General features: G+C 44.2%; 1 protein-coding gene across 2 annotated transcripts in view; it reads right to left on the bottom strand.

Moving 5' to 3' along the window:
- The window catches only part of TECR (trans-2,3-enoyl-CoA reductase), a 30,195-nt gene that overhangs the window by 6,642 nt on the left and 4,706 nt on the right, over positions 1–18,847 (bottom strand). The window contains exons 2-6 of one of the 2 annotated variants that reach the window (XM_081185040.1): positions 8,316–8,366; positions 1,795–1,846; positions 1,158–1,202; positions 606–709; positions 396–511 (exon numbers count right to left, since the gene is read on the bottom strand). In XM_081185040.1, the coding sequence (XP_081041166.1) occupies positions 396–511; positions 606–709; positions 1,158–1,202; positions 1,795–1,846; positions 8,316–8,366 (368 nt within the window). Of the gene's footprint in view, positions 1–395; positions 512–605; positions 710–1,157; positions 1,203–1,794; positions 1,847–8,315; positions 8,493–18,847 lie in introns of those variants that run through there. The other variant, XM_081185039.1, reaches the window with a different exon arrangement.

Below are 18,847 nucleotides of genomic sequence, written 5' to 3'. Positions count from 1 at the left end.
CTGACCTAAAAAAAATTGAACTAAAATCCTGCCAGAAGAACCAATACTTAAGGAAGCTATGGAACACTGTAATGCTCCATCTACACCCAACAGCCACAGATAATCCTTTTATTTCCTGCCAGCTCAAACCCTGTTTCCAGAAATGCTGACAATAGTGCAGGGAATCTAGAACAGATTTTAAGGATTAAGAGTTCCTTTGTGTATCCTGTTCTTGAGACAGGGTGAGAGGGAGGCGGATGGGTGGGTGGGTGGGGGAGGGATGGGACACATATTCTACTCATTGACCTGGTGTGGGCTCAGATCACAGCAAAACTAGTGCGTAGTATTCCAATACAAGCTAAACACACAGAAAAATGGCCTGTAGGTACTTTGTACCTTGGCCTGTAGGTACTTACTGTACAACAGAATACTTGCTGGAGGTGAAGTCATACTTATGGCCGTAGATGAAGGGCACCCGGAAATAGAAGAGCAAGTAAATGAGCAGGGGCCCAGCATACTCCGTGAGGAAGACCTAAAATGAAGAAGGCAGGATGAGGGAAGGGGAGAAAAACCAAGGGCATGGGAAGGCCGTGTGATTGTTGTGGGGAAGGAAGAGGCGCACTTACGGTCACCCAGCTGATTTGTGCTCCCAGGTCTCGAAAATACAGCGTTGCTGTGGTGCCCACCGGCAAGTTCTGAAGGATGTCTTCATCCTTTAGGGACTTCCCCTCTGAAAGAAAGGAGGAATCACAATACAGCTGCCATGGGCACCTTGGCTGGGATACCAAACTGAAGTGGCTACTTCATTGGTCACATGTCTGAGAAGCTCTGGCTGCCTAATATTCAGAGAGGGGAAGCCATGACCAAGGAGGGGCAGCGAGGCTCCAAGGGAGATGATGGATGCTTTAATTATGTCCTCACCAAACCCATGAGTCTGGATGTCCAAGAAATGACAGCTTCTTGCAGAATTATATAGCCTTTCATGTATGCCCCTCATAAGAATTCCCAAGGCCAGAAATTCCTGTGTCTGTTGCATCCTCTGGTCAAAGACTCGGTAACTCTTATCAGTATAGTCTACCAGCCCCACTTCCTTCCCCCATAACTTCCTAGCTAAGACAATCTGCCTGCAAAATTGGGGCATGAAAAATATCAGAAGGCTTTGTAATATACGAACTTACTGGGATCCAGTCGCAGAGACTGCCGGGCTGGATACCACTGAGGATCTGCAAAGAGAAAAAGGGGAAAGAAAGCTGCACATTGCTTCATCTGGCTCAGCGCTGTGTATGTACACTGACTGGCCCTGCCTTCTCAGGGTTTCAGAAAGGAGACTTATTCCTGACTGGAGAAAGTTCCTCCATTTTCCGCAGCAGGTAAAATAAAATAGTCTATTTTTTACTGCTACTTTGTTGTATTTTGTATGCTGCTGTTGCTTAGCTGCCTTACAGCACCATCGGAAATACAACAAATCAAGAAACAAGCCAACGTGGGTAAAAGCAAAGAGCTTCCTTTCTCCAAAGTCCACAGAGATAAAAATGGAAGTTCAGAATCAGAACCTCCAGAAGTTGTTTTCAATTACAGGGAAAACGCATGACAATAGTAGTTTTGGGGATATATTATTAAAATGGCATGACGAGGGTGTCCGGAGGCAAGCTTTACTCATGAAGCAAGCAGCTCAGCACTTTCAACGCTCCCTCCCTCCAAGGGCCAGTCCTACTGCAGGAGTGAGGAAATGACAAGGGGCAAAACCAATAAAAGGTCTGCTTTGATATGTGTGTTCAGGCAGGAGTCACACAAGGATACATGCGCCATACATACGGGACTTAGTGAAGAGGTTCTTTATCTCTATTACGGTGGCATTGGGCTCAACCTGAAAAGAAAGCAGAGGAAGGAAATCAGGGAACCAGAGCACAACATCGTATATGATTAAAGAGTGAATAAAGCCCATCTATCTAAGCACCTTCTACCCAGGGAACAAGGCCAGGAGAAGACAGCCTCAGGCAGAGCAGTCCTATACTTGCATCTTAAGTGGGTGGAACAGCTTATGTTTTACATGCTTGAGGAAACTGGTTTGATTCCAGGGTACAACCTCACCAGTGTTAGACAGATGGAAAAGGGATAGAAAAGCTAGGAGCCAAGTGGCTCCTGGGTCCTGAGTTGTGGATGCCAAAAATATGTCTAGTTGCCAGGAGGGGTGTGTCAGCAACACTTTTAAGTTATTATTTTGATAAGCATGAACTACTACGCAATTCACATAAGTGACATATTGTTAATATCACATTTTTAACAGAAATGTAAATACATGTTTAATTTGCTGTTTTCAATAAAAATATTGGTACCAAACCTCCGTTTTCAAAACACACTACGCTTTATTGTTAAACTCCTTAACATATTGCCTATCCTTAACATATACTTCAAGGCTTCAAAGCACGTACATTTCAGTAATCCTCGAGTGTCAACCAGGCATGAAAAATTACACCCAGACTTTTTGAGGTGTTTGCATCCTGGCAATTTTGAACCCTGAACCTCACACTAGGAAAGAGAGAAGCTTTCCACCCAGGGACACCTGAGTCAATCAAGAGAAGTGTTGCATGCAGCACCAGACCCTTAATTCAAAAAACTGTTTCAACAGAATCTCAGTCCCTCACTTCACAGAAGCGGCAACAGCAGCAACCTGGTCATTATACAGCCATTTCTGGCCATAAAAGACTGGGTCTGCATTCTCTTTGCCAGCAAATCTGCTTTCCCACATGATATTTCTAGCCACTGGAAGCCTTACATCACCTTGACAATGGAAGTAAAAGTGAGCTGTCTCTGTCCTACATCTGTGCACACGTGTGTGCACGCACACGCACACACTTCTCTTCCAGCAATGGAGATGTTGCAAGAAGAAGCCATTGGACTGTCCCTCAGACAGCTGATGTGTGAGCTTGAGAGCACCCAACTCAGCTTTCAAATTAAAGCAAGGGAAATGTATGAGGATTCCAGAGCAGTTGCCAAGCATGGATCAGCACCTCCAGAAGCTTCAAAAAGCAACACAACCTGGGAAGCGACGCTCAGGTCTTGGGTTACGTCTAAGTAAGCAGCATGAGCTGGGACTCAGACAGTCTGAACTCTCTTTGTAGCAGGTTGTTCTCACTGCTGGCTGTCACTTCTTAGGGAGCCGCCTCCTCTTGCTTTTGCCCCAACAATATTAATTATCTACGGAGACTTGTAAGGTGGTCTGCCACTTGCCTTGTGAAGAAGGTCCACAGAGAGGAGAGCAGAGCAGTAGAAGATAGCACTGTAACAGAAGTAGCCACAGAGACAGACATAGGAGGGGGCTCCCCAATCGGCAGACTAAGCCAATCCTGTCTAATAAAATGTATACAGAGTGTACGTGTTTCTCTCTTTGTGTTGTCACTTGTTTTGCATCCTTCTGTGAAGCACAGAGGATAAGCCTTTTCCAGTCACTTTCAGGCCCCCTTTTCTTTTTTTCTTTTTTAAATAATTTTTATTAACCGACCAATCAAATCAAATCAAATCACATCACATAAATTCCGAATTACAAAGCCGAATTTTAAATTTTTGTTGGGGTGACCCATATTTCAAGTTCCGAAGGGGGATTCCGATCATCTTCTTGCTGCTGCGTTAATATCCACAAATCTGTCCAAATAATGTTCATAATTCTATCCAGTCTTATCTTGCTGTTTCCACATCTCATCTTGTTCATATATTTTTCTTTTTTTCTTTATGATCTCTTCTGATAATCTCCTTAAGCAAGTAAACACCAATTATAATCCTGTGTGAATTTTTCCGTTCATCCAGTCATCATATCCAGATGGTTTCCATATATCATCACTTTCATAAATAACAGCACTCTTTCCATCATTAATCTCGCAAGTCTGTCGCATTTTAGTCCCACTGAGGAGGCTCACCCACAATATGAAAACAGACCTTTCCTCCTCCCAGACATAAATTTTTCGACGGAACTTGCCAAGATGGCGACAATGTTTTTTGCTGCGTCATTCCAAAACTCTTATGCTTTCCTCGGTCTTCTTAGAACATGCAAGTTTTTCCCCCCTCCCCCATCCAGTCCCGTTGCCGAACATACCAAGCGTTAGTGTGTCTTCTCATGATTTATTCTTGTTCCTCCAACCCGTCTTGTTTATCAGAGATCTCTTCAGTTAGCAGTCTTTACTCCCCCCTTCTTCCTTGAAATATGTGCATTAGCTTCCTCCTAATTGTTTCTTTTGAAGTTCCTTTGAAGATCAGAGACAGCTTCCAGGAGCGCCGAAATCCACACAAGGGCTTTCTGCCTAGTGCCCCCACCCCCACAAAATTCGGGGGTGGTATAGGGCACAGCAAGCAAGGGCAGTCCCCCCCACACACCCTTGGGGGGGGCGGGAGGCTGTTTACTCCCATCACAGCCTCTTAATTACCTCGGATGGGTCGGAGAGATGTTATTGTCAGCCATCTTCCGATGCGCCCCTAGTGGCCACCCCCAGGCCCCCTTTTCTTTAGCTTTGTTACGCAGCTTTGATAGCAGCTTATTGGCTAGCACCTGTGACATTATTTCTGATATGAGGCAGCTTCAGCTAGAGGGATGTAATCACACTGAGAATTTCTGCAAAGGCTTAGAACCAAGAAGTGGAGCTTGCATCAAACCAGGGAATGAAACTTCTTCCCGCCTTACAGTTCCCTAAACTGACCCCATTGTGTCTTTACAAAAGGGGACACAAGGATTCAGCGAGTGCCCTAGTCCTGAGAGTATTTCCAAATTCAAAAGCTCCAGATGTCACAGTAAGAATTATGTTGCAGAAATTCACCGAACACATGAACGAGGAATGGCTTTTACAATCTTTTGTTTATAATAAGCCCAAAATTCCAGTCCACATGTGCAACAAAGTGCATATAAGCTTACAGTTGGCAGTATAGAGACCCCTGCAATTTCCTCGTGTTCTTTCCCTCTGTCCCAGGAGGAATCTCACACTCAGCTCAAAACAAACACAGTGTTCCTCTTCCCTTCCTTGTGCAGAAAGCCTCCTAGTATGCAAGGAATTGAGAGAGGTGAAGGAGGAGATGATGACATTTCAGAAGGGCGTGTCCACCATCATAGCCAATCCAAGCAGGTGCTGGTGTAGGGTGTCTAAGGCAGCTGAAGTCCAACTCCCAGTGGGGAGGTATGGTTCTCTTCTGCCTTACAAGGCCGATTCTCAGAGCCAGCACAACTATGCAAGAACTTAACAAATGCCCTAGGGGCTATGAAAACTGACCTGTTAAAGCACTAGTAAGGTTAACAGCAGTAGCTGTTTAGACTGGTTTGGAGAATGGCAGGACAGGAGGCTACAGCCAGTGTGGCTGACTACAAGCCAGCCAACCCAAGAGCTTGGATGGGATTAATTGGAGCCAGTCTAATGAAACTTACAAGTCAGCAATGCAACCACATCACGAATATGATCCTTCTTGCATGACAGACACTTAGCACACCAGTGGTCATTTTATAGGCCTCTATGGCCATAATAGACCGCTCTGCTGTCGATTCTTACAGTACATTATGTGGCCCAAATAGATGGGTGCAGGCAGGCATTCTGCAGCAGAGATTTCTGGAGACCCAACACTGGAGTCCTGTCATTCAGCAATCAAAGCAAGAAGCAGCCCAAACTGCTGCATCTTGAACAGCAGCCCAAACCCATTGGTAAATGAGGCAATACTTAGGGGGGTAGTCATGGCTGCTGCTAGGTGCCACATTAACCAGGGGTGGGCAACCTGTTTCCTGCCTGGGGTTACATTCCCTCATGGGTGAGCTGCCAGGGGCCTCATGCTGACCATGCGTGGGGTCAAAAGAAGCAGAGAGCAGAGTCAGAGGGAAACATGGGTGGGGTCTCATTGTAGTCTCTCTACTGTGGTTTATGCGGGGCAAATCTATAAACTGATTTCATCAGCAAAGTGAAGGCATCTATGAGTAGCAACCACATATGAGAGAGATCTTGCCTTATTGACAAATGTATGCACATGCCTGCTAAAGAACAGTTGATTCTGCCAGCTTCCAAAACATGTTTGTAAAACTAATCTGGTTGAAAACAAATTTCGTTATGATGTTATATTTTAATAAAAGAAATCTCATTGGCTTTTGTTCATTCTAGCCAGCCAACTTATTTAGCACATGGCACAGGTGTGCACACCCACTTACATATTTGATCCTGTTATCTCAAAAATTAACTTCCCCAACTCATTCAGTGGTTTTGACACCATGTGAGAGTGGGAGCATTTAGCTGCAGTGACAAAAGCTGTTCAAGCTAGCAAAGTTCTTTCTTCCTGCAACATTAGCAGCTCAAGTCAGTGACATACCAAGTGTCAATAGTAAGAATGGAAACTTATTTAAATAAACAGCCTGATATGAAGAGAAGGCTTAAGGCCCTCCTCTCCCAGCTACAGCGGATATCAACCTCCCTGCAGCTGCTGTCAGTGAGGATTTAAAGGCGTGAACATTTGTACAGTGGTGTGTGTCACACTTGCTGGCCTCCTGAAAAACTCCAGCTCATTTAGCAACAGCCAGCTAGCAATACTATTTAAGACCCCCCTACAGAAAAATCTGACAACAGATCAGGCTTAAAGGATCCTTAACACATCCAGCTCAAGCCTTTCTAGCTATACCTCATGACTGCAGAGAAAACTGGGAGCCAGCTTGTTATATATTGTTTTTATATGTATTGGAAGTCGCTCAGATCGGCCGGGGCAGCTCACCCAGATGGGCAGGGTGGTATTCTTATGAATAAGAGTAAGAATCTTGTACTTTGCAGCAAATGTGGGCAACCGTTTGTCCTAGCAGGCCACATGTGAGGATGGACGGGCAACTTGGCCACTTGCCAGTGGGTGTGACCCAAGCCAGGAGAGGTGTGATCTGGTGGTGGCTGGGCCTCTCACTCATGTCCTATAACAATGATGCTCCCCTCTAGCCTGACTGCCAGGTAGCTGTTTGGCAGGCAAGGGGAAAAGCAATTTACATGGAAGGATGGCTTGCAGGAACAATTCTTCCAGTATCCCCCATCCCCACATACACTGCATTCTTCACAGCCCCACCACACAGTTTTTGGGTGAGCTGGGAAGAGCATAACTCACATGCCTCCCAGAGCAGGGAGAGCAAAATTCATTTGGGGGTGGGGTGGGCACCCATGGGTGTCACACTGAAGGCCTCCATGAGAAGCATCCACAACTGTGCTCCCCAGAAGTGGCTGGGCTCCAGCTGCCATCATCCCTGACTATTGGCCATGCTTGGTGGAGGCTGTAGCCCAACAACATCTGGGGACTCAAGGTGAGGAAGGATGCCCCACAGGACCACAAGTCATGCAGAAGTACCACATATTTATAATAATGATAAATGTCACATTCATCATCATCATCATAATTTATTTATACCCTGCCCATCTGGCTGGGTTTCTCCAGCCACTCTGGGTGGCTTCCAACTGGATATTAAAAACACAATACAGCATCAAACATTAAAAATGTCCCTAAACAGGGCTGCCTTCAGATGTCTTTTAAAAGCCCTCTGCCCAGTTCCCTGTAACCTCACTTCTCAGAGCAAGGGAACCATCAGAAGGCGCTTGGTGCTGGACCTCAGTGTCCAGGCTGAATGATGGGGGTGGAGACGCTCCTTCAGGTATACAGGACCGAGGCTGTTTAGGGCTTTAAAGGTCAGCACCAACACTTTGAATTGTGCTTGGAAACGTACTAGGAGTCAATGCAGATATCTCAGGACCGGTGTTATATGGTATCAGTGGCCACTCCCAGTCACCAGTCTAGCTGCTGCTAGTTAAATATTAAAATTGGGAGGTAGAAATGGGGACTTCTAGTCATTCTTTCTAGCAGAAAAAGAGAGGACACCATGTGAGAGTGGGAGCATTTAGCTGCAGTGACAAAAGCTGTTCAAGCTAGCAAAGTTCTTTCTTCCTGCAACATTAGCAATCACTTTTCAATGCACTGGGAAATGTGGACAAATGAAAGAAATGCCAGCAGTCATTTATCTCTTTTTTGGATGCATATGTAGTTGAGAGGAAACATTTTAATGGATCAATTCTGAGAAATATCTAAACATGAAGCCTCTTCCAATTGATCATCCTCTCCAATCAATGCTAACTACTGCCTCTCTCACAGTTATCAGAAGTCATCCAAAAGACAGGACAGCCAGTTAGTTTTCCTGTCTTAATATATATTTACACTCTAGCTGGCAATACAGGTCTTTGGTAGATTTTAGTATTAAACAAGGGGGCAACTCCTGCTTTACCCCCTGAGATCCCAGTGCCTTCCCCAGTTATTTATCAAGTTATAAAGTTCAGTGAGAGCAATTAGAGAGACCTTACCTTGTCCAGGAAGCACAGCTTTTCCCGGGTCTTGGCATCCAGAATCTCCACCTCAAAAAAAAGAACACCCCTTTTAGATTTCTTATGTGGCTTGGCTCCTATTTCATTGAAACTTCTTTGAAGGGGTGGACACCCCTCAACATGAACCAAAGTCCCGTCCATGCCTCTTTACACAGCAGGAAATCCTCAGGGGCGTGGACAATCAAGAGCTGGAATCACCACCACAGGTTTCTCTCCTAGCTACATGTGGACCTTCTCCTGGTCAGCAAACAAACTTGTTTCTCAAGAGGAGCTAATTGCCCAGTATTCTTTTTATTTTTTAAAAAAGTCAAGACTAAAGTTCCAGACTCAGCCCTTCAAGTAAGATCCAGCTCAGCACACACTAGAAGGGGTTCCCTTCTAGTCTGTTCTGCAGGATGCGTTCCAAGGCGTAAGCCGATAAGTGTTGGGAGTTGAACTGCTACCATTCCCAGCTAAATATAAAACTGAGTCCAGCATATAACTCCTCACAAGCAGCCTTTTGACCAGTCAACTCATACCAGGAAGTTTTTGAAAACATCTCTCTCTCTCCCCCCCCCCAAAAAAGACTGCACCACTCAGTTCATCTCATTTATACAGGGAGTCCACTATAGCACTAATAATTATTAAGAGATGATCCATGTCCAAGTTGACTTTAGAGACATATATGAGCCCTGCCCCTCAGAATAATTAGCAGGAGTTGTCATCTTTGGGAATTTGCGATGTTTCGTGTTTATAAATGCATAACAAGCATTCTGACCCCCTGTATTGTAAAGGGTGTGACTACTGGGATTCCAAGGGTTGTAGCCAACGAAGTCGTCCTGTTCCTGCAAGGACATCCACCTGTACAATGAGTCTTCCTCTCCCAACTCCAAATCTGCTCTGGAAGGATCCCCAAGAGAGACTGGGAGGGCACACAGGGAGAGGAAAGTAAGTCCCACTGCACAGGTGGAAGTCCTTGTGCTAACAGGACAACTTGCTTGTATTCTTTGAAGCATGACTTTAAAAACTTATTTTTAATCCAAAATATTTTTTTTACAACTGATTTATGTATTTGCTGACTTGTTGCTTCAGTTTTAAACTGTGTTGTTCTCATTAGTTTTCACAGTTTTGACATTTTCACTGTTCATTGTGTTAATTGCCATAACTACCTGTAAGCCACCTTGTGAGATCTTTTTTCAAAGAGACTGCATATAAACCTGTTACCTAGAATATTTTTTTACTAGGAGACTCATGAATTGAACTAACTAACTAAATACAACACAAATAGGCATCATTTCCTGAGTCCCCCCCAAAAAACCCTCATTCAATGTGAGTCTGTTTTAAATAAGTTTACCCAAATTATTACATATGCACCTGTTAGAATCATAGAATTGTAGAGCTGAAAGGGACTTCAAAGGTCATCTACTCCAACTTCCTGCAATGTAGGAATCTCAACTAGATCTTACATGACAAATGGCCATACAGGCTCTGCTTAAAAACTTCCAAGGAAGGAGATAGAATTGCACAAAAGACTCTGAAGCATTTGTCTTCAACTGGTGGGTCAAGGCCTACTAGTGGATTGTGGTCTGATTCAAGGTGGGTGCACTACCATCATGCAAACATATCAAGAAACTGGTCCCCAAATGCATGTTTGGGTTAAAAGTGGTTCCTGGGTCTGAAAGCATGTATGTTTACAACATTATTCAACTTTTTCAGCTCCCTCTTCGACAACATTATTCTGAGCTTTTCCGCTAAGGTTAAATTGTTTTGAGCATTTTTTAAGTTTAGAGAATGGGCAGCAAAGTATGGCTGTGATGGAATGAATGCTGTGGCTAGAAAGGGTTTTCTTCCTGTCAAATTACAAACATTCAGTCTCACTCAACAAATCTGATAGGCACAGACAAAAGAGAGTATCATTTTACAACATGCATTGTTAAGTTATAAAATTTCCTGCCACGGGATGTGAGTGACACTAATCTAGGTGGCTTTTAAAAAGCGATAGGTTCATGAAGGATAGGTCTATCCATGATGCTCAGATCTTCTTGGACAAATGGCAGATAGCAAGGCAGGCCCTCTGTGATTCCTTTGTCAGGCACACAATGCCCAAGAGGATGCAGTTATCTTATAACAATATCGGAGAACAGAGAGTATCTACTGAATATGAAGAAGTGCAAATCCTCTCCCAGTTTAAATTCTGGGAAGAATTGTCATACATTTCATAACCAGAAGTGAATTAAGAGGCTTTGATTTCCTTCAATTGCCATATTAGATTGCACGAAAACATATTTCAGTCTATCCTTAAATTGAGCCTGGAACACAACTGGCTTGTAATCTGTAAGTTTGAATTAAACAGACTGTTTTCTTATAGCAGGGATAGCCAACATAATGCTCTCCAGATCTTGAGGAGAGCTACAACTCCCAACATCCCTGACCGCTGGCTATGCTGGCTGAGTTGATGGGGGTTGTTGCTGGATCCCCACTTCTGCAGCATACCATATTGGCTACCCCATATTGTTTTCACCACTTTGCTCTTGCAGCCAAAATTTAGGATGGTTACCAGGTTGCAGAGATCATACTTTACTCAAAAATATTAAAAGTGCACAACTGGACTGCTCAACAAGGTGGTCATTTGAAAGCTGATGATGATGCTCCTGAGCCTTAGGATGCAGTTTCACACACACACACACACCCATGTCTGGGTCAAGGTAATCCAGCCTTTGTGCTATCAAAGCAATAGCATTAAGAGACACAGAGAACACAAAAGCCCGTGTGTGCTGGTGTCCAATGTATCATTGTGTGGGTTCAAGCACATTTGTGACCCAATGGCATGATAGGCCCCTATTCTGCTTACCTGCTTAAGAGAGCTGGAGGGGCCAGATGGGTGGAGATGTCAGTTGCCAACCTGGCATCCAAAGATCTCCACATGGTTGCAACTGAAACCATACCAGATGCAAAATGTGTCTGGTGCCCGGGGAATTTCTAACACTAGCTAGAAGTGGTGATAACCAGGGACCAAAATACACCAATAGTGCCTTGTGGTATTCTATACTTCCAGAACAGGTCATTGATGGTGGCCAGATTCTGGACTAGATAAGCTACAAACCTAACACAGTAGACTTTTCCATAGGTTACATTCTCCACAGATAGATTCAAAAGTGCCATCCCCTCCAGCCTCCTACTCAGTTTAGAAGTTCGTGGCCTCTGTGAAGTTAGAAGCTGTCTCGAGTGGGACAACAAGAATTTGGAGTCTGTTCAGCACTTTCAACAGATAGTAAGGGCCAGTTCCAAACAGAGGTATTAATAGAACTGTGCCTCAGAGCCTGGAATGGTCACTCTCATGCCTCAGAGCTTCTAGAACAAAGAATTTCTCCCAGGGGAAGCAGCACACAGATCACGCTGACCATATTAAGCTGTTGTGAACAACAATCAGTTGCACAGGGAGAATGCACGGTGTCGTGATGGACTATTCACAGTAGAAGCAGTGTTCCAGAGAAGAATCAGGATGTCAAAGAAATGGTGAAAAGTTTCAAAGCAACACACTGCAGCCTTCAAATGCAGCAGGACTGCAGACCTCCCAGATACCACTGATGGGGAAGCAAACAGATTGCCATCAAACCAGGAAAGGAGGAAGAAGAAACCCACCAACATGAATAAGCCCTGGTAAGTAACTAAGGACTGAGGGGGGGGTGGGGGGGCAACGGAAAGCAATATCTGAACAGCTAGTATAAACCAGGTTGGCTTATGCCACAGACTACTGCTTTATGCAAGAGCCTTTGCAAACAAGGATGGAGTTTGCTGAAATCTCCTCTCAGATCATTCTTTATAAATTGCTTGAGATTAAGAATGCAGTGGAAAGCAAAATGAATGTATGAACAGGCATGTAACATATGTAGGGGAGGGCATTTCCCCAGTGTGTGGCTCAGAGGCTAGTACTTAATTCATATCAGTGTGTATCCCAGAAAACATAAGATAATCTTTAAAGCATCCCTTCCACGGATGGGTTGAATGTGCAAACTTATCAAGCTTATGTGAAATCTGTCCATAGAGGCTGTTTGGGGCTGAAGAGTTCTCTAGCTCGGCATGAGGAAAAGTATATTTTTTTTTGGGGGGGGGGGTCTTCTCACAAGAAAAAAGGCATATTATATTTGCCTGAAAAATCACCAGGAATTAACTGGTTAAGATATTAACAGATCACCAAACTTAATCTCTGAGCCCGAATAGTCACAACCATGTAATAGACTTTTAAGTTTCAGGACGGAGAGAGGTTTAAAAGATGAATTTGGAGGCTATATAGCGGCACTGTTTGCCCAAGGTAACAGAGAACTTGAAAGCTATTTAATGCATTACTGCAATTGTCTATTACCTCCCTCTCTGGAATGGATTGAACCCATGTATGGCAAAATAGCCTACTTGCCACATTCACTGGCAAGGGGCGTAGAGAGACCATGGCAAATGAAATCACCCCAGAAAGGTCAGCAGCTATCTCCAGCTCTGCATTTCATTGGACACACAGCAACAATGATTTTGCTGTGGTGCAATATGAAGTAGAGCACTGGCAGTCAACTCATAGCTTACTTACTATGAAATCTCTCTCATACTTGTACATGTGCATTCACAGCTGCCCAAGTTGAGCATGAAGAGAATCAGAGAAGGGAAATTAAGGGGTTTCCCCCTTCCCACCCTCAAGTGTAACTGAAGACAGTGCAAAAATGTGGTAATTGCATCCCTTAATCCCCACTGGTTGAAAATATTAACAACTCCAATGTGTGTCATACTGTTTGCTTGCTGTTTCTGTCCCTTCTAATGACTCCTAAGGCACAAGAAATGGGTGTACAGTGGTACCTTGGTTTACAAACTTAATCTGTTCCAGAAGTCTATTCTTAAACCAAAACCGTTCTTAAACCGAGGCACACTTTCCCTAATGAGGCCTCCCGCTGCCAGTGCCCTTCCACCGTTCGGCTTCTGTTCTTAGACTGAGGTAAAGTTCGCAAACCAGGACACTACTTCTGGTTTTGCGGAGTTTGTAAACCAAATAGTTCGTAAACAGGGCTGTTCAGAAACCGAGGTACCACTATATTTATGCCAGACAAGGTAAATGATTGATACAGTTTGCCACATGGTCTACTTCAGTTTCAAAGAATACAAAATTACTGCCCATAGTTGTTATATTTCATTGTTTTATTTGTTGCTAGCAGGGGGTGCCCGGAGCTGCCCAGGTATTTTTAGGAACCAAAAAAGATTGTGATTTTTAAATTGATAGTGCAATTTGTGAGTTTGGATCTGTCACGCCAAAAACTGGGTGACATCAATGCAAAGTCATGTTTTGGTCTGCCAGCTTGATTCAAAATGGCACCTGGCATCCAAACACTGATGAAGACCGCCGCCCCAACTCGGAAACCCTTGTGCCATGTTCAAGAATAATCTCTCAAGAGGTGTCTGAATATACAGAGAACAAACCAGCAAACCTCTTTCCAAAAATATAGCAGATACTATTTCAGGCTCATTACAGATCTCCCGGGTAGTTTATCCTGGAAATACAGCCATAAAATTCCTGATCACCATGAAAAGACAACACATGCACATTTCACACCTGAGTGGCATGTCAGTATTGTGTTACTCCTATAATGCACCCAGTTACAAAAATAACCCCTATGAAGTTATCTATTTAAGTATCTTGACAGCTTGGCAGGTTTACAATGAAAGCATTCCAAACTGCTACAATTCTGCTATTAATGGAGCTGTAAGGAAAAGAGGGTCTGGAGAAGTATGGAACTCCCTTAACAATGCAGTCAACATGTGACAATACAGACAAGTACTAATGGAAGATGTGGAAATAAGTTAGTGGTGGCCTCCCAGTTTCAAGACTTGTAAGCTGCAGGGCAAACAGCCAAGAAGGCCTAGGAAATATTTAACAGCTTTCAGATGGGTGCATCACTGAGATGCAGTGAGATGGTGCCTGCCATTCATTTAGGTTATCACAGTCACAGCAGGATGGCCTGGGACAGAAGTCAAATAGGAGAGAAAATTGGAGGGAGGGGAGAAACGAATGCTTTAGACTTAATGTAAAACACAGCACTGTACTTGCTTTATATGTTAAGCAAAATTGAAATCAGTACCCTCTGTGCTTCTAGTAATATAGCCACTCTTGTTAGCCACTCTTGACACACTGGTTAGAATGAGTTATAATTAAAGTTTTAAAAAGACTAAGTAAGAAGTATGGTTCATATGAGGATCAAAGTTTTAACTGGTGGTGGTATTTGCAACACAATTCTGGCTTTAGAATTATTACAGAAGCAGATGTAGGAGTTGAATATACAGAAGTAGCTGCAAGTTGAAATGAGCCTAAGAACACAAAGAGCCCTCTTGGATCAAACAAAAGGACCATCTTGCTCTTGCATTGCCACAGCCCAACTAGTGCCTTCATGGTGAAGTTTTAGATTTCTGCCTGCATTTCAAAAGGACAAAGACTTGGACGATAATAAAAGCAGCAGCAGCTCCTATACTGAAGCAGCAGACATTCACACAGCATCTAGGCTGACATCTGCTCCATAAATGTAAAGCACATGGCTTCCCCCAAATAATCCTGGGAACTGTAGTTTACTCCTCACAGAGCTACAATTCCCAGCCCACTTAAACTTCAGTCCCCAGGATTTTTTGGGGAGAAGGCACATGCTTTAAATATGCTTTAAATCGCAGAATCAGAGACTTGTAGAGTTGGAAGGGACCATGAGTTAACTGGTCCAACCTTCTACAATTCAAGAATCTTTCACCCAATATGGGGCTCAAACCCACAACCCCAAGATTAAGAGTCTCATGTTCTACCAACTGGGCTATTCATGTATGATATGGGTGTGACCTCTACATCCACATAGGCCTGAATGCTGTCATTTAGACCAGACATTTTGTAGCTTTGTCATCAGATGCAGAAAACTGGCACAATTTCATTTCTGATGAAACAAAAAGCAAACCAAAGTTGCACTGACCGACTTGGCAAAGGTCCCAACTACATTAACTAGAGTGGGACAGACATTTTAAATGCACAGTGACCACAGCCTAAGGACTATTGTCTCTTTAGTTTATGTAAATGCATCCATCTGCAGCGGAGCTGCTGCTGCTGCTGAATACCAGGCTAAGCAACTGAAGAAAAAAAAAGGGAGAACCCTGGAAGGAAATCAAAACTAACACACATCTACTCAAAACACTAAGCTGAGAGCACCCTCTGGTGTACACATAAAACCTGAACAGCTAAAATAGACTAAGGAATGACCTCAAGTGGATGTAAAAAGCCACCCTTGCTTGGGCTTACAGTGTTAAGTTACCATCACACACTAAGAACACCCATTGCAGAGCATGTCATATACAAAATATTTCAGCCAAAAGCTCAAAACACATCAAACAGAGGTACTGAATAAAACAGCATTAAATACTCAAAAGATGAAAAGTGGAGAAGAAGCTGAAGAAAATAAATGTGTGCTAACCACACATGTGTGCTAAGAGGCAATTCTGACCTCCCAGATTTAATCCTACTGCTTCAGGCATTGTAAACCTGGATTTTCTTTTAAACTGAGTGTATTGCAACATGCCTAAACAAACTCAACAGGTTGCAAAATACACACAAATGGCAGCTTGTGCAAGCCAACCACTTCCAAAGTACAGTGCTCCCTGGTTATGAACTTAATTCATTCTGGAGGTCAGTTCTTAACCTGAGGTACCACTTTAGCTAATGGGACCTCCCGCTGCCGCTGCACGATTTCTGTTCTCATTCTGGGGCAAAGTTCTTAACCCAAGGTACTACTTCCGGGTTAGCGGAGTCTGTAACCCGAAGTGTTTGTAACCCGAGGTTCCACTGTACCAGCTTCTACACAAATAGGGTAACCTTTGAGGACCCAGAGATTCACACCCATTCAATGTACCTGGAACAAAGCATACTGAATTGTATTCTGCTTCTTTAAAATGTAGGCATAGGTAACTCTTAAGACTGAAGTGTAAAGTGAACCTTAATCAAAACTATCATCATTAATCAAAAGACAACTGAAGGCAGCCCTGTTTGGGAAAGTTTTTAATGTTTAATGCTGTATTGCTTTTGGCACTTGATTGGGAGCCGCCCAGAGTGGCTGGGGAAGCTCAGCCAGATGGGCGGCAAATAAATAATAAATTGTTGTTGTTGTTGTTGTTGTTGTTGTTGTTGTTGTTATATCATATTCAGATTCCAAAATGACAATGCTTCAATAAGCTCTTGACCTCACTCAGGGAAAGCCAGGCTCATTAATTTTAAAACCTCTTGCACAAACACCTAAGAGGAGGGCACTCCTGCTCAAATGTCTAACAGTTGCTGTTTTCAGGCTCAGAAAACAAAACCATACTAAAATGGTTGAGGCTCAACAGCAGAGCCACGGAAGCCTCCAGGTGGTACTTCCAAAAGCATCCAAAAGTTTTGATTAACGTTCACTTAACACTTCAGTCTTAAGCGTTCCCTATGCCTACATTTTAGGGACGCGGGTGGCGCTGTGGGTAAAACCTCAGCGCCTAGGACTTGCCGATCGCATGGTCGGCGGTTCGAATCCCCGCAATGGGGTGAGCTCCCGTCTTTCGGTCCCAGCTCCTGCCCACCTAGCAGTTCGAAAGCACCCTTAAGTGCAAGTAGATAAATAGGTACCGCTTTATAGCGGGAAGGTAAACGGCATTTCCGTGTGCTGCGCTGGTGCTGGCTCGCCAGAGCAGCTTCGTCACGCTGGCCACGTGACCCGGAAGTGTCTCCGGACAGCGCTGGCCCCTGGCCTCTTAAGCGAGATGGGCGCGCAACCCGAGTCGGACACGACTGGCCCGTACAGGCAGGGGTACCTTTACCTTTACCTTTTATGCCTACATTTTAAAGAAGCAGAATACACTTGCCCTGCCACTTCTGCCAGCAGCACTGATTTGGGGCAAGATCGCATCCATTTTAGTGAGTTCTCACCCAAAACTGGCACAATCTTGCCTGAAATCATTGCTGCCCAGCAGGGCTCATGACAGTGGCAGAGTGGGCAGGGCTGGTGGCAGCAGCAGCAGGTATGGTGGGGAGGGAGCTCTGCCCCAGTAAACAGAGTTCAAACTGTTAGCTTGAAGTGGCATGTAAGTCTCCCAGCCTTCCTACATTACAGGGGTGAGGAACCTTTGGCCCTCCAGATGTTGATAAACCACAACTCCCATCATCCATGGCAATTGACAATGCTTGCTGGGGCTGATGGGAGTTGTTGTTCACCAACATCTGGAGGGCCGAAAGTTCCCCACTCCTGCTGTCTGCTAAACACTGAAAAAGCACAACCCATCTCTGCCCTGATCTGTGCAGGATCAAATACTACCTCCAACCAGTGTGGTACATTAAAAGTTTGATCTTTACACTAGTCATTATCAAACCATATGTTGCATCGCAGATGAAAGAACAACTAATGAAATCAATTAAGTCATTCAAAGCTCTCATGAGGCTCTGACCACTTTTTCAGTGAGCCTCCTACAAGGGCAGTTCTGTACTGACTGGACCACAAGTGATCTAATTATGTCATCATACCCGATACACGGATGTATGTTAGAATTACCTGCCTTCAAAGGAGGTCAGTTGTGGCAACTCTGTACAAGTCACTATTCTGGGCTGACCCCATTCTATCCAATCTTTTCAGATGCAGGAGTTAGGTTTTCCACCCATTTCAGTTCAGAAAAAGAGTGTGCCTTGACTCTCAGAAATCTGAGGAAAAGCTAACCTACCCACTGAAATGCAGAATTAATATGCCATTATTGCTGCCAACACTATCCTAAGAATCAAATGCAAACGAAGTATGCTCCTAACTTCACCAACCCACTCAGAGAACTTATCCTTCCACCTCCAAGGAAGGAAAAGTTGCACAGGTTACCCGTAGAAACTCCTCTCCCAAGTTTTCAAAGCTGGTCAGACATATCCAAAAGATGGGTTGTCCTTGTTAAAGAACATAGAATCATAGAGTTGGAAGGTACCATCTTGAAAGGAAGGAAGATAGGTAGCTAATGGATCAGAAACAGCAATCCAGTGGGATGGGCAGGAGTTACACCATGATCTGCTTACGCATTTCTGGTGTACTACTTAAAACTTTCTGATTGCTGGAAATCTTGTAAAGAATGTTGTACTAAGTCCAGCAAGGGACTTAAGCCAGAGTACATACCCAGCATCGCTTAGCACAGATTAGTTATATGCTGTAATTGTTAACATAGGAATTCTAGATCATTGAGAAGCAGGTCTATTTGTATTCTAGTCATAGCCTAACTTAAAACATCCTGTATCAGGGATTTGGAACCTGTGACTCTCTAGATGCTGTAGGACAGGGGTCTGCAACCCGCAGCTCCGGAGCCGCATGTGGCTCTTTTACACCTTTGCCACGGCTCGGGGGCGGATACTAGCGAGGGGAGGAGGCGCATTGTGCGCCCCGACACTCCCCACTGTGGCGGGCGCTGTACTGGCTGTGACGTCGCATGGGGGCGGTGCGTGCATTACGATCCTGTATATATAGCATTAAGGTAAGAAA

This window comes from Podarcis bocagei (assembly GCF_964188305.1).
Source record: "Podarcis bocagei genome assembly, chromosome: 2".
Lineage (NCBI taxonomy): Eukaryota > Metazoa > Chordata > Lepidosauria > Squamata > Lacertidae > Podarcis > Podarcis bocagei.
Note: the sequence above shows the minus strand (reverse complement) of the source record. Positions and strands in the feature narration are given on the sequence as shown.